We start from the raw sequence: 14,743 nt of genomic DNA on the forward strand, positions 1-14,743 counted from the left end.
GAAGAGAACTCCTTATTTCTAGCTTCCATTTTGCTTGCAAAATATCATCCAACCATCAAACTCCTTGGGTTCTTGCTCTAGCTTGAAGGGAAGAGAGGGGCAGCTGGTTAGGGGCTATTTTAAGGAGTTTCTCACAATAAAAATATAGGGTTTCTTCTTGGGTTTTGAAGGTATAAACATCTCTCACCAAAACTCTTACTTTCTTGTTTCATTTCTTGGTTTTGAAGCTTGTAGCTCCCTTATTGTTGTTGTTGCTTGAATTTAGTTGGTTGAAGTGGGCTCTATGAACCTCCACCTTGGTTAAATGAGGGCTTCCATGATGTTTATGTGTGTGTTAGTGTGTTTGTGATGCGTTTTAATGGAAGAAACTAGAAGAGGAGAAAGAAAGAGAGAAACCGTGAGGAAGAGGTGCTGTCCGAAATTCTGTTCTTGTTTGGTCAGTGGTTATTTCAAAATTTTTTATGTTTTTTGGCTGTCAATTTGGTTGTTATATGTGGTATATTGTGTGTACAAAGTTTTGTCCGAAAATCATTTCATTTGGTTGAACAAAACTTGGAATTTTGAAATTGAAAGGAACCTGGAAATTGTAAACAGAATGCCCAAACAGTGCATCTTTGATTGAACATAAATCTCTGTACAGAAGTCGAAATTGAGTGCTGTCAGTGGCATTCAAAACTAGACATCCGTAGCTTTCTAACGGTATAAAATTACTTTCTAGTTCAAACTGAGTAAACTGTAGTGAATTGATAAAATTGGCTGTTATGTTCTGCGGACACTGGATACCAGCTCCTAAGGAGGCTTACTGAGGTCAACCGAGTTGCCCATGAGGGGCAGACAATTTAGTGGAAGGCAAGGATTGAACCCCTGACCTCCCACCCCACCAGGAGAGGTGGTGGCCATTGAGCTAAAGCGCAATGGTTCCTATAGCATTTTATTGAACTAGGGATATTTAGGATTACAAAATTACATCCCATAGCATTTTATTGAACTAGACATGTTTAGGATCACACCGTGGATGATGAGTTAATGCATCATGATCTATGTAAGAATTTATCCTATTTTTATATTGGACTAATTTTTTCTACACTGATAATGTATATAATAACAAACTTAATTCATGCCATTTAATCTCAATTTTGATTGAAATTTCAAAATTTGTACGTGTGGTATGCATCTAAATCTAATTAGTATAGAATAGATTAATCCTTAAATATCTTAACATTTAAGAAATACAAAATGAAAAGATTAAGACGTTGGAAAAAGGAGCAGTTGAGTTCTATTTAAGAGAATGTATCTCGCCTAGATGCCAGGGTTGGATTTAAAATCAATATAGAAAAGGTTGAATTTATGCCTTTTCAATTACGCAAATAGCAAAATCTCTCGATACTTTCCACAAATAGAACTTTTTGCACTCAACAATTTTAATTTTGTCAATTGATTATGTCATTTGAGATTTCCTAGTACGAATGTTATGTTGCTAAGGTTGTGTTTGATAAAACTGAAGTTTCAAAACTAGGGAAAATGATCGGTTTCATCCTTCACATTTTACAAAAATATTCTTTTCGTCCCTCATTTTTAAAACGAAGCAATTTCATCCTTGATATTTAAAAACTGAAATTCTTACATCCCTGAACCCAAATTTCAATTTGAATCAAACCACCAATCAACCTGATTACAAATTTTGGGAGTGTAATTGGTAGATCATTTGGTTAACTCAACTTGATATTCATGTAAATTTAATGAACCAAAAAAGAAAAAAGAAAAAATTATAACATAAAAAAGAAAGATTAATCTTTCCTACATTATCATTGTATACACCGACGGTTTTATGTACTGCCATATCATTTCAATTTAAATTTAAACACCAAATTTTATATTTATGATACACATCTAGATTTGCAAGCGGATATACTAACGGTGTATGAAAAGATTTACCAAGAAAAAAATCCCACTATTCCAAGACAAAGAATGGCCTTTTATGTTATAATTTTTATTTTTTTGGTTTAATAAATGTCATGTGTATATGATAAAATTGACCGAGTGATCTATCAATTCTATTTCCGAAATTTATTACTGGGCTATTGAATGGTTTGATTCAGATTGAAAATTAGGTTCAGAGATGTAATAGCTTTAACTTTTAAATGTCAGGGATGAATTTGCTTTATTTTAAAAGTGAGGGATGAAAAGAATATTTTTGCAAAATGTGAAGGATGAAACATGTCATTTTCCCTAAAAACTAAAATCTGAAATTTAAAATCTGAAATATGAATTCATTAAGTTATTAAACTGTTAAGTATTAAATTAAATATATTTGAATGTATATCACATTGAATGATAAGTGAATAGTTTATCACTATTTTTGATAACAAGTTTTGCTTAGGAAATTCAATTATATTTAATTAATTTAGATGTTCAATTTTTTGTTGTCAAATATATCTGAACATAGTAAGATCTGAATCCACTATATTTAAGTATTAAATTGAATTATCAAATAGGACCTAAATTTTTTTTTGAAAATTCACAAGCATTTGACAATTTCTTAACACTTAGATTTCTTGTAACTGTTTCTTTTTTTTCTTTGATAAAAAGCAAGTTTCATTAATTGATTGTTGAAAATCATTCAACACAATTTGACTTTACATTACTATCTTAATGGCAGATTCAACATGCACTAAATATAAAAATTTACAATTGAACAGATAAAATAAATTTGAAAATTTTCAATAGATCTAAAAAATACAAGAAATTTTTAAATTATCTCCTAATGATCATGATAAATTACTGTAACTACTTTCTATACATGTTGCAATTACCAGATCTACTAATCAACTATTTTAAACACCAATAATGATGATGAGATCTATCAAAATAGTCTTGAGATAAAAAAAAATTCTAATTTGACAATCAAATCTCAAATAAATTTAAATCTATCAACAAAAAAAAAGAAAAAATTCTCACTAGAAATCCCCAAAAGAAATAGAGAACTAGACAACTTCGGAGAAATTTTATTAGAAACATAAATAAAATGAAATCTATGGGAGAGACCATGGTGGTGAAAAACCCTCTGAGAAGAGTAGAGAGAAATTAGAGAAAAGTAAAGTAATACTTTAGATTTCTCATAGCTGTTTGTTGTTCATATTGCCTTGCATTGAAATCAAAATCAAATTCAACTCCTTGAGGCAAAATTAAACAATAGAAAACCACCATATACATGAGATATTTCAAATGACACATCAAGAAATAAAAAAGAGAAATTAGTCAATTATTTCTCCTTCCTCTTCTTGAGCTTCTCCTCCTCCCAAACAGCCCGTCACCTGACCAGAATTAACTACCTCGAGCAACCCTGTAGGCTTTCCCTTTCCTGTGGGGTTGTCATCATTAAGATCATCGCTGGAAGTTGATTCTTCAGTTTTCCCCAGAATGCCTTCACTACCATCTTTCCTTTCCTTCACAAGGTTCCCCTCATAGAGTTCATCCTCATCTGCTATTTCCTTGACCATCACCACAGGAAATTCCAAAGGCTTTTCAGGCCAATCATCAAAGAAAGAGTTAATTACCATGAACCTGAAAACTTGGAATAGGTGGTGCCTATCCCTCCTAATTTCTGAACCGAGAAGCTTCCGCAATAGTGTAGGCTCCCTTTTACTTGCTGAACGGTGGCTAATCAAGTTATCATTTGCCAATCTTTGCTTGACCAAGCGACCATTGTGGTTATTTGCATTAAATGAATCATGGTTTGCAACAGCTTCCATTTTAGAGAAGCAGTCATTTTGATTAAATCTTCCTCTTTTGTTGAACTTGTTCTGGAAATTTCTCTTCTTGCTGAAAGTCCTTGTGCTTTCTTTGCTTTCATGCACTTGTTGCTCTGAATCTGACAAATAGGATGATGGTATTTCAGCTACTTCACAACCTAACTCAGCCTGCTTTGCCAAAATCTCTTTGAGTTGCTGTTAGAAAAAGATTGATGACAAATAGAACATCAGATAATTGAAAAGAATAATTTTCTTTGAAGAAATAGTAATCATGAAAAACAGGTGAATGATGCAGCAAGAGGAGATTGTAGCTATGTCAGCATTTCAGATTTTTTCCTTCTGAAAGTTCAGAAAATCTGAGGAAAGGAGATGAGCAAGAAGAAGCAAGCACAGGAAGAGCCAAACGTGCATTAAGATATTACGCTGTTATTTTCTTGCCAGTAGCATTAAATTTCAATTCGTCCAACTTCACAGGAAGCTATTCTTACCAAGAAAAACAGCAGACAGGAAGCTACTCTTAGCACCCAAAAAGAAAAAAGGAAGCTATTCTTATTCATATATAGGTTTTGGAGAGCTAAGAAAGCATGAACACTTGAAAGGAAACTAAAGGCTAAAACCAATTCGAAGCAGAACAAATAAAGTTTGAATCCAACAGAAAAGCCTAATTTCTGACACTATTAGATATAAATATTTCATGTATCTACTGCAGAAGCCAGGAACCTACTCCAGCTAGTACATACCCTTGACACTCGAAATTAAAGAATACATGCTAAAAATCATTAAGATAGAATAAACTGCATTCCCTGTCCTAGGGTACCTTTTAACTCACAGCTCAGTTATTAGTTGGGATTGTATTAAGATTCTTAACTAACTGACAAAGGGAAGGATGAACGAAAAACTCTGAATCTTTAAGATCCAAGCAACAGACACTGGATATATTTAAAGCTTCTGAAGCGCAAAATGAGGTTCACTAATGGTGGGGAATACACAATAAAGCTAGCATTTTACAAGTGAAGGTGGCTAACTATTACGTGGTGAATTACTCAAAAAGCAAGGAAACCAGATTTTGACTTGAGCAAGTAAAAGGCTGATAGCAAGGATATTAAAAACCACAAAGGAGAAGGAAAAAAGGCGCAAAGGAAACTGAAGCACCAGTATCAAGTTTTTAGTTGCCAACACAGGAAAGATGCATCACAAACATTTGTATTGAATTGAAATGTATTTCTATATTTTTCCTTTAAGAGAGCTCAAGCACCAGGCTTTAATAACATAGAGAAGCCCACCGGTCTGTAGTCTGCATATGTGATGAGACTGATAATCAAATATTCAGGGTTCACATTTTGCACGAGTATTAAGCTCTATTTCATCGATTTCAAAACCAGGAAGAGCTGATTTCTAATTTTATTTGGACTCAGAATTAAGATAAAATGAAGTCTATAGTTCCGTAACATTGCGGAGAGTAACATGCAATTTTATGATTCGCCTAAGGAAAGATACATCTAAAATCCTAGAAAATCAATAGAGTATTTGATTATGCAAGAAGAAAAATACAATAGTTAAACTACGAGATTGTGACTGCATAATTACATTACTGTCATTATTTAGCTTTATGCTATGACCAAATCATGTAGTTCAGCCAAACACTTGAAATAAATTAGCAGCTAACACTGTTGTATATAACTACTAGACATAATAGAAAATATAAATTCGGTGAAACGAGTGGAGCTGTGAATACAATGAACTTTTACTATCTACACAACCAATGTATTTCTTCTAATCCCTCTCATAATTGGAAACAGCTGCTTCACAAAATTGGCAAAATAGTTGTTATCCACATACTTTCTGCAGAAACAGCATTAATAATAAAATCATAACTTGGTTGGCACTGCTGCCTAAGAATGGTCTTGGTACAGCAACATAATATGCCTATGCCTGAATAATCAACTTACTGCAATTATATAGGTATGGAAGTTAAGAAAGATGGTCCAAACCCAGATAGAGGGCAATAAATAACTCCAAAATATTGGGCATTTAACTTCAAAATAGGGTTTACCTTACCTATAACTGCGCGTTGTATCAATTATTCCAAATAAATCTCCAAGCCAAAAGGTCACAGAATAACTAGAAGATGAACAAATTTGTCCCATATTATCTGCCTAGGTCCTACTTACATCATAATCTTGATGGTCATTAATTCCACTTCCATGTTCTGTAGTTCTTGACTGGGAAAGACAAGGAATCTCAAGATAGACACTTGAGACACAAACAAATATTTTTGGCTCTGTGTGATCTGAATTTCAAATTGCAAGTTCCATAACTTTGCTGGGCACATCAACTTCACAATCTCTTTTTGAAAGTACAAAACTGATCATTGACTTGTATATTACATGCATCTGTGCACCAATTTTTTGGGTTTCATACTATATTAATTTGCAGGATCTTCTATCATTCAGTTTAGAATTCATTAACTAGCAAATTTTATAGTCGTAACTAGAAGAGCAGTAGGACTAGTATTGAACATAGAAAAGATACTGTTATAGAGGATTAATGATTGTTCATGGGTTAATGGTTCTCCAAGATATCCTCCAATAGCTTTCATGTTATAGAGGAACTTGAAAAAAAAAAATGTGTTACCTGGCGCCGCAGTTTGGCAACCTTGTCACTGACTTCTGGCTTTGTCAGCTTTTCCATTAACTTCTGCAACAATCCAAGTTTGCTCTCATATACAATCCTCCAAAGGTAAAAGTCAAGTGATGCAAAAATTCACATAGAAATAAACCTTCTCCGTATTTGCTTTTGATGGGTAATTTTTCTTCCTTTCTTCACGCCAGTCCTGGATTTCTTTTTCAGAGTAGGTCAAAGACATTGGTCTGCAGTAGGGAAGAAAATAGTCATACAAAGGATAGTGGAAATTTAACATGTTGGAATTGGAAACTTAATAGCAGAGACTTAGTGAAACTATAGAGGAAGAACAACGTTAAGAAAGAGGTAGACTACTGATACATATAGTGCAGAGCATAACCCAACAACCCCCCCCCCCCCCCTTCCTACAGAGCTGGCAAAAAAATATCAATAAAGGATCAAAAGAGAAAAAAGAGAGAAGAAATAAGACTTTGTCAATCACATAAACAAGTGAAGGTGGGTGAAGCTAACTTTTGAGCTTTTTTGTTTTTGGTTTTGTGGGGGGGGGGGGGGGGGCGCTACATTTGCAAAATACATGTATTTTTGCATCAAAATATGTTGATAACAAGAAAGAGAAAAAAGGTAATCACGAAATGCTCAGATTTACCACAAATGTTCTTGACATTTGACACATCTATGACGTTACTGATACAAAAGAGTGATTAAACTTATCAAGATCCAGATGTTCATCTCCTATTAAATGAGTCAAAATATAGCAAGTAAGCAAACTAGCAAAGAAAATTCTCAAGTTTACTGCTACCAATACATCGTGCTTAGATAAATAAATTACTGGAACAAAATAAAGGTCATCAATTTTCAGTGTAGAGTTTTGAAAGGCCTTTGGTCTAGGCAGAATTAACTCATAAGTGAAAGATAACTATTGAGGAAACAAATTTCTTTTTCTTCTAGTACCACGCATTTTTCCCTCTCTCAAAAAATTTTAGCGTCTACAAGTACAGCTAAGGCAGTCTCTCTTTCAACTTACACTCCAGAATCTCTCCCTTTTTTTTTCCTTCTGTTTTTGGTAAATCGTTCACCAATCTAGAGAAAAAATAATACATGCTTAATAGGGTAAGTAGATAAAATTTATTCTTTTCTAATGCCATAGTGTGTTCTCTGCATTAATACAGACTCCCACTCCTATCCTCCACTAGGTGCTAATCAACAGCATTCCCAGCTTGCTTATGGTCTTCCTTTTCTTTAATTTTCATTCATTTACTTTTCAAAGAAGGGGAGGGATTGGATTTAAGAAGCAGGGATGGGGAAGGGGGATTTGTACCTAGGACCTCTAACTCTTGGGTCTTCTTTATAATGATATGTTATTTGCCAGGAAAAATCTGATTTCAACGCCAGCCCCCTACAAGTGTAAGAGGCAGTGACCACTCTCCACTCAAATCAAATAAAACTTTCTACTTCCAGTCAGATTGAACATCGTTAATTTGTAAGTTCCTTTGATCACATGCTTATGCAAAACTAAAATGCTGAAAGACTTTACTGGATGTAGTCCTCCAACATGGTGAATATTTCATGTTCACAGTTCCTTTCCAAGCTTCAGCCTCCTATCAACCTTCTCTACCACTACACTCCAATCGAGGTAGAGCTAGGTTCTTTTGGTGAACAGACTCCCCTCTATAACCTAAATCATCCCTACAAAAATTACTTGATATTTTCTGATATCCAAGTCGAGACCTCTAGAGCTTGAAGCCAAACTAAGTACAAGCAAACATTTACAAGAAACTAATCACCTTTCAAAGAAGGGGAAAAAAATTACACCCCAAGCATATGACACTCATCCACAAAGGATGGGGAAAAAAAAAGAACAATTTTACTCTGGTTACAGCATGACATGGTAAATTCTTTAGGTCAAATCATGGGTTTTTTCTGCTTAAGAAAGATCGCAGTCATATCAACTCCTCTAAGACAACAAAACAATAAGACTCCTAAAATGAAGTCAAATAATAAAGTTTCTCAATCTAAACTAGCATCTGGAATCTCTTCTTGTCAATGTATAAGAAAATGAACCACAATTACCTCTTTTTATTAACTTGAGCTTGGATGGAAGAATTTACAGCAGAGATATGTCTTTCCCCAGCATTCCCATTTCCTATACATGAAGAAAATACAAAGCAGAGAACAATCAGGAAGCCATAGGAAAAAAGTAGTTAATGGGAGAAAAAACTTCCACTATCAGCTAGCAAATCGTGCAAGATAAAAAGATTAACCACAGATGTAGCTAATGGCCTATGTACCATAATGAGTAACTGACATGCATATGACACCCCAAGCATATGACACTCATCCACAAAGGATGGGGAAAAAAAAAGAACAATTTTACTCTGGTTACAGCATGACATGGTAAATTCTTTAGGTCAAATCATGGGTTTTTTCTGCTTAAGAAAGATCGCAGTCATATCAACTCCTCTAAGACAACAAAACAATAAGACTCCTAAAATGAAGTCAAATAATAAAGTTTCTCAATCTAAACTAGCATCTGGAATCTCTTCTTGTCAATGTATAAGAAAATGAACCACAATTACCTCTTTTTATTAACTTGAGCTTGGATGGAAGAATTTACAGCAGAGATATGTCTTTCCCCAGCATTCCCATTTCCTATACATGAAGAAAATACAAAGCAGAGAACAATCAGGAAGCCATAGGAAAAAAGTAGTTAATGGGAGAAAAAACTTCCACTATCAGCTAGCAAATCGTGCAAGATAAAAAGATTAACCACAGATGTAGCTAATGGCCTATGTACCATAATGAGTAACTGACATGCATACAACACAGATACAGATTATCAATTTTGAGGATCATTATCACACTTGAACAGGAAAAGTTAGGGATACATTTTATCAAATGAGAACAGGCTAGGCAGAAGTAGCAGAGAATATTCTACCACTCTGCAGGATGACTCAACAAGACCAAGGAAGGTAACAACTATATAGGTGAGGAAAAAGGAAAGCGAATCCACAAAACGATAGATAACTCAGTATCTGTAATACTAGTGATATGTGCACATGAGTAAGATCCCCATATAGTGTAAACAGGAAAAAAAAAAAAGAAAAAATGCAAATTGGAGTGAAAAGGATTCTCCAAGCAAAAATTTTCAATTTGTTTACTATACAGAGAGAAGACAACATTCAAATAATGATAATTCTGTTAGTTAAAATCTCTTGTGAACAATTTATTCATCACATGAAGCGAAGCTGTAAATGTGAAAAAGAAGACAACAGAATTCTTGCACTTGTGATAGCATGCAAGAGAGTATATCTACTTTCAGCCAAATAAAGATCATAAAACAAAACATCTTCTTCACCACAGACAACAGAATTCTTGCACTTATGATAGCATGCAAGAGAGTATATCTACTTTCAGCCAAATAAGGATCATAAAACAAAACCTCTTCTTAACCACATATCAGGGCAATTGAAGTTTCTTTTAGCATTTTGCATTCTATCGAACTTGGGCTTCAGAAATCTGGAAAGAATTACATCGAAGAAAAGAACAGCTTTAGAACTAATAAATTCCCTGACGATAACAGAATAAAGAGATAAACAGTACAGACCAGCATACCCATTTCGTGGTGATTCATGTTTTGAATTCCTCTTACAATTCTTGTGGAGAGGACTTTTTCCATTTTTCCTCATCATACAAGTCCCCATTCCATTTTTGAGGTCACCCTGCAAATGCTTCTGATAATTAAGATCAGTAGAGTTAAAAAGTATCAGTAAATAACTCTGCAAAATGAGCTATTTCCGTATAGACCATTCCTCTATATGCTGGTGCTTGAAACGAAGTGCTAATACAAGCTCACTATGATTTTCTCATATAGTAATCATAAATCATAGGGACCTAATACAACAGTGGAAGGTAAAAGATCAAGCAACATGGAAAATAGCAGGTCGTACATGGTAATCACAAATTATATGCACTACACCTACTATATACAACTTTCACGTGCAGAAAACTCAATGGACCTGAAATTTTGAAGGCTGAGAGTGGAAAATTGTCTGATTTTGGGAGGGAGGAGTGCGACCAAAGCCCTGCACTGAACCTGAAATCCCTTGCAATTGCTGAGTAGCATTATGTGTCCCATTATTAGAGTTCGCCATCTGTTGCACAACACCACCAGAACCCACAAAGCCCAGCTGGGAATTCGCCGCAAAGGCAATATTTTGAGGAAGACCAATTCCAGCAGGCCGGATATTCCCAACAAAGGCAAGATTCTGAGAAAGATTAAGATCGGGAGGCTGGGTGTTCGCAATAAACGCAGAATTTTGAGCAAGACTAAGGTTGACAGGTACAGCTTGAGCGCTGAAATTTGACATTTGCAGTTGGAAAATTCGATTCATATCTGGATGCATTTGGTTTGGGAAGCCCAAATTAAGATTCTGACCAAAAATTTGAGGCCATGATTGAGAACCGCTCCTATTATTCATTTGGTTCATAGCAACGGGAAAATTCATAATTTGGTTAGGACCAAAATGGGCACTTGGATTGCTGAATGGGATGCTTGCTTGAGGGTTGATTAACCCCATTTGTGGCTGAATTTGAACAGGGTTTGGGGCAAAATTACGGGGGTTGTTACCCAAAACCTGCTGATAAACATTTTTTCAACAATTTCAAGAATAGCCCACACAATATTACAAGAATAAAAGGCATATAAAAAATTAGAGCAGATAAATTCACAAACAGAAACATAAACAATAGAAATAATCAGCTGCAGAGAGAGATAGATAGGGGAAAGACCTGTTGAGCAGCCGAAGGAGGGTTGGCATTAGCATTGGGCTCGAAAGGGAAGTGGTTGAAGAAAGGAAACATTGGTGATTGATTAAGTGATCAATTAGGCCAATAAAAGAACAATTCTGATTTTGGAGGTTATGGGGAAAGATTACTACTGATTTTGGATGATTCAACTAGAAAAGAGTGTAGAGACTTTTCTCACAGGGTAAGAGCGGTGGAGCACCACGGATTCGAAGGGTTTAAGCCATACAAGGGCTTTAAGGGACCTCGGTTCCTCTGGTGGCGATGTGGCAATCGGGTGAAAAACGGATTGACGGTCAGAGTTGAGAGTCAAATATAACAGAGAACCTGTTTACCTGAAGGCGTCCTGCCAAACTATGACGGATCAGGATACCTGACAAGTTTTGGAGTCGGCGGGTTGGTAGGTCATCCGAATGACCTGATATGATTTCAAACATAATTTCAATTTATTAATTTATCATTATAGTTTATAATAAAATTAATTTTGTACAAGATTAATTACATAATCAAATAATAAAAATTTTAATAAAATAATCTCGAAACAGATTTGAAATAAATTAAAACACTGTAAAAGTGTTTTATCACAAACTAGATTTAAAATAAATTAACACACTAAAAAAGTAGAAAATAATATAATACATTATTTATCCAAATATAATAATTCCAACTTCACATAAGTTAAACAAATTCATTTAGGATTAAGTGATTAATGCCATTGGGAAAATAAGAATAATTTAGTTTAGTTAGATAACATATTTTATATTTATTAAATTCTTTTTAATTCATAAACGAGTTATCTAGTCAACCCGTGGATGATCTAAATTCGACCTATTTTCTTTTCTGGTTCATCAGGTTCAATCCGATTCTGACCCAAACCCCGGAAAGCTCAACCAAAATCTATTCATTTTGTATTAAATTCGTGTCATGTTTTCCGTCGTATTGAAAAATTGTCCCTTTTGTGAGGACTCGAAAATTTTATTTTATATTTTTCTTATAATTTCCCTTATTTCGGAATAAGTTAATTTATACTTTCTTTTGATTTCATTCACTTGCCCTAATTTCTTGAATACTTGATGATTGTGTCAAGAGTTTATCTTTTATACTTCGGTACATGTTAAGTTTCACGGTATTAGCGAGATTGTAACGATTTTTAGTGGAATGTGTGAGGAATTTAGTGGGAGAAAAGGAGTATAGTGCAATTGGAGAGAATATAAGCTAAATGAAAACATTAAGGAAAAACTTGACAAGTGTTATCACTGGAACCAAGAGTTATTAGTTAAAGACTTCAAGGGCTAAGTTGACCTTATCATTTCCATTTCTTGTCTTGTAAAAAAGAAAACAAAAACACACAAGGGAGAGAGGGAGTGGGGGGCTGAAATTGAGGAGGAAAAGGGGAAGAAAATTTCATCCAAACTAGCTTCCATCTTACTTAGTTGTGGGAAAAAGAAAGGAGACATCTTGGAGTAGCCATCAACCTTGGCATAAGGTTGGAAGGGTAGAAGACTTGTGTAGACATCAAAATTTTAATTTTTATTTAATTCAATTTTAGTTTTATTTTTTATTTTTTTTATTTTAATTGATTAAATGATAGTTAATGTTTATTTTTTTTTTTTTTATAAATTAGGTTCATCATTTTTATTTTAAGATATTTTTGCATTAAATTTCTAAAAAGGAAAATTCTCACAAAAATTCAAAAAAATTTGTTTTTAATCTTCTTAGATTCAATTTCTTTCAAATAAATGAAAATTTTGCAATACAATTGCCTTTAGGAATTAACATTCTTGTTTACCTAAATTGATTTTGAAAAATAAAAATATAATAAATAAATAAAAATACGAAGATAGATGGGGGGCTTGCATGTTGGACAAATGTATTAAAGGAGTATTAGATAAGTGTTAGCGCATGCAAATAGGACAAATGTCCTCATTTGTTGATACCACATGCAAGGAGAGGGTAGGTGGCAAGACACTTGGAAATCTAGGAAAATTTGGAAACAAAAAGCAAAGGGAAAAGCAAAGGAGAGGTGATAGGCAAGAAACTAGAAAAAAGGGAAGAAAGTAAAAAAGGGGGCTCTCGGCTGAGGAAAAAAAAGGAACCAAAACAAGACTAGGAAAACTGGGAAAAAATAACAGAAACAAAACAGAAGGAAGGGAGGGGGCCAGAAAGTCTTTGGCGGAGGGAGCAAAAAAATAAAGAAGCCGGGAGAGGGTTTTGGGAAAAAAAGGGCACTGAGGGAAGGAAAAAAGGAGAGGGTTTCGGAGAGGAAGAGATAGAGAGGAACCAAGAGTGAGAGATAGAGGGAGGGTTGCTGAGCAAGCAAGGGAGAGGAAAACAAGAACAAGGGAGGATCTGGGGAGATCAAACAAAAGAAAAAAACAGAAAGAGAGAGAAACGGAAAAAGGAAAACCAGAAAAGAAGAAAAAAAGAGGGTTTCGTGAGAGAAAAAGGAAGGGAAAAAGAAAGAGAAAAGGGAAGAAATCAGAAAGGGGAACGCTTGGGGGGGGAATCTGGGGACGAAAGAGGAAGATCAGTAGATAGAACAGAGCAAAAACAAAGAGAAAACGTGTGAAGAAATTTTCCCAGAAAATTCGCTATTCAGGCTATTTTTTGCTATTTTGGGAGGCGATATTCACCATTAAATCGGCTACTTCTTGGAGATTTTAGGCAATATAGAACATCTAGTGAGGTAGATCTTGAACTTTTGTTCAAGGATTTTTACAAAATAACGTCGGGAAGATGCCCAAATCATTGCTCAAAGTAGCCTGCTCGCCAAGGCTGCAATCTCTGTGACGAAAGCTCTCGATCGCGTTTCTTGGAATCGGCACACATTTCTGGGCAGATCTCACGCTCATTCAACTGTGCTAATATCCTCAGGTAACAAATGACTCTTGTTTTGTGGGTTTAAACATGTTTTTATGAAAGATAAGGCCACGGATGTGAATCTTTTGAATATTTGCTGCTGTTTTGAGTTTTTTGCTGGTTCTGTGTGTTGGCCATGTTGTTTGGTTGATAAGATCTGATTCAATAAGAGTTCATGGGATGAGTCTTATTAAGAAAATGCGTTTAGGGTTTCCTATGGGGTTATCTGATGAATCCATGAGTCTTTACTTGATGTTTATGGCTGGTCTTCATGTGTTTAAACAAGCAACCCAGAAAAATGGCTTAAAACTTCGGGTAAGTCTGTTCTGATGCTCCCTTGATCGCAGCTCCTCCTTTTCTTGTTGTTTGTGTAATTTTGATGGTGGGTTTTAGTGTTAAATGGAGTGAGTTGCAAGTTTTTTTGCTTGGAGATTGATTCGCATGATTTACACATTTGATAAGAAAGCCCAGAAACCTGTGAATGAGCTCGGAACTTGCCAGCTTTTCCCATCTTAGATTTCCGTTGTTTGCATGTTTAATCTTGTGTTTGATGAGGGTTTATGGAATCTGATGAATGTTGGGTTCGAAGCTTTGTTTCAAATTTTTGCAAGTTGCCTGGGTTACTAAATGGCTTGATGTTGCAGAAATAAGAACAGGAAAGCTTCGCAGGCTGCATGAAACTTTCC

At 34.8% G+C, this 14,743-nt stretch overlaps 1 protein-coding gene across 9 annotated transcripts; it reads right to left on the minus strand.

The window, feature by feature from the left end:
- Positions 1-3,084: 3,084 nt before the first annotated feature.
- Positions 3,085-11,566, minus strand: LOC113732597 (uncharacterized). Of its 9 annotated transcripts, none has more exons than XM_072080636.1 (8): positions 11,184-11,566; positions 10,412-11,032; positions 10,008-10,126; positions 9,835-9,911; positions 8,466-8,538; positions 6,532-6,622; positions 6,387-6,446; positions 3,085-3,947 (listed from the first exon to the last, which is right to left on the minus strand). In XM_072080636.1, the coding sequence occupies exons 1-8, from the start codon at positions 11,253-11,255 to the stop codon at positions 3,255-3,257; spliced, it is 1,806 nt and encodes a 601-aa protein (XP_071936737.1). In that variant the 5' UTR covers positions 11,256-11,566; the 3' UTR covers positions 3,085-3,254. The 9 variants fall into 9 exon arrangements, with proteins under 9 accessions (XP_071936737.1, XP_027114289.1, XP_071936736.1 ...); XM_027258488.2 differs by lacking the exon at positions 8,466-8,538 and adding an exon at positions 8,972-9,044 and having other exon boundaries at positions 6,387-6,449; positions 11,184-11,565; XM_072080635.1 differs by having other exon boundaries at positions 6,387-6,449; positions 10,412-11,029; positions 11,184-11,564.
- Positions 11,567-14,743: the final 3,177 nt, after the last annotated feature.

Source organism: Coffea arabica, chromosome 2e, assembly GCF_036785885.1.
Source record: "Coffea arabica cultivar ET-39 chromosome 2e, Coffea Arabica ET-39 HiFi, whole genome shotgun sequence".
Lineage (NCBI taxonomy): Eukaryota > Viridiplantae > Streptophyta > Magnoliopsida > Gentianales > Rubiaceae > Coffea > Coffea arabica.

What these genes read in the sequence shown, in the direction of transcription:
- LOC113732597 (XM_027258488.2), bottom strand. Translation starts at nt 11,255, where the DNA reads ATGTTTCCTTTCTTCAACCACTTCCCTTTCGAGCCCAATGCTAATGCC. An exon ending in CTCCTTCGGCTGCTCAACAG is followed by an intron (nt 11,033 to 11,183) that starts GTCTTTCCCCTA and finishes AATGTTTATCAG; the next exon opens with CAGGTTTTGGGTAACAACCC. An exon ending in TGATATGTGGTTAAGAAGAG is followed by an intron (nt 9,045 to 9,834) that starts GTTTTGTTTTAT and finishes CTTCATGTATAG; the next exon opens with GAAATGGGAATGCTGGGGAA.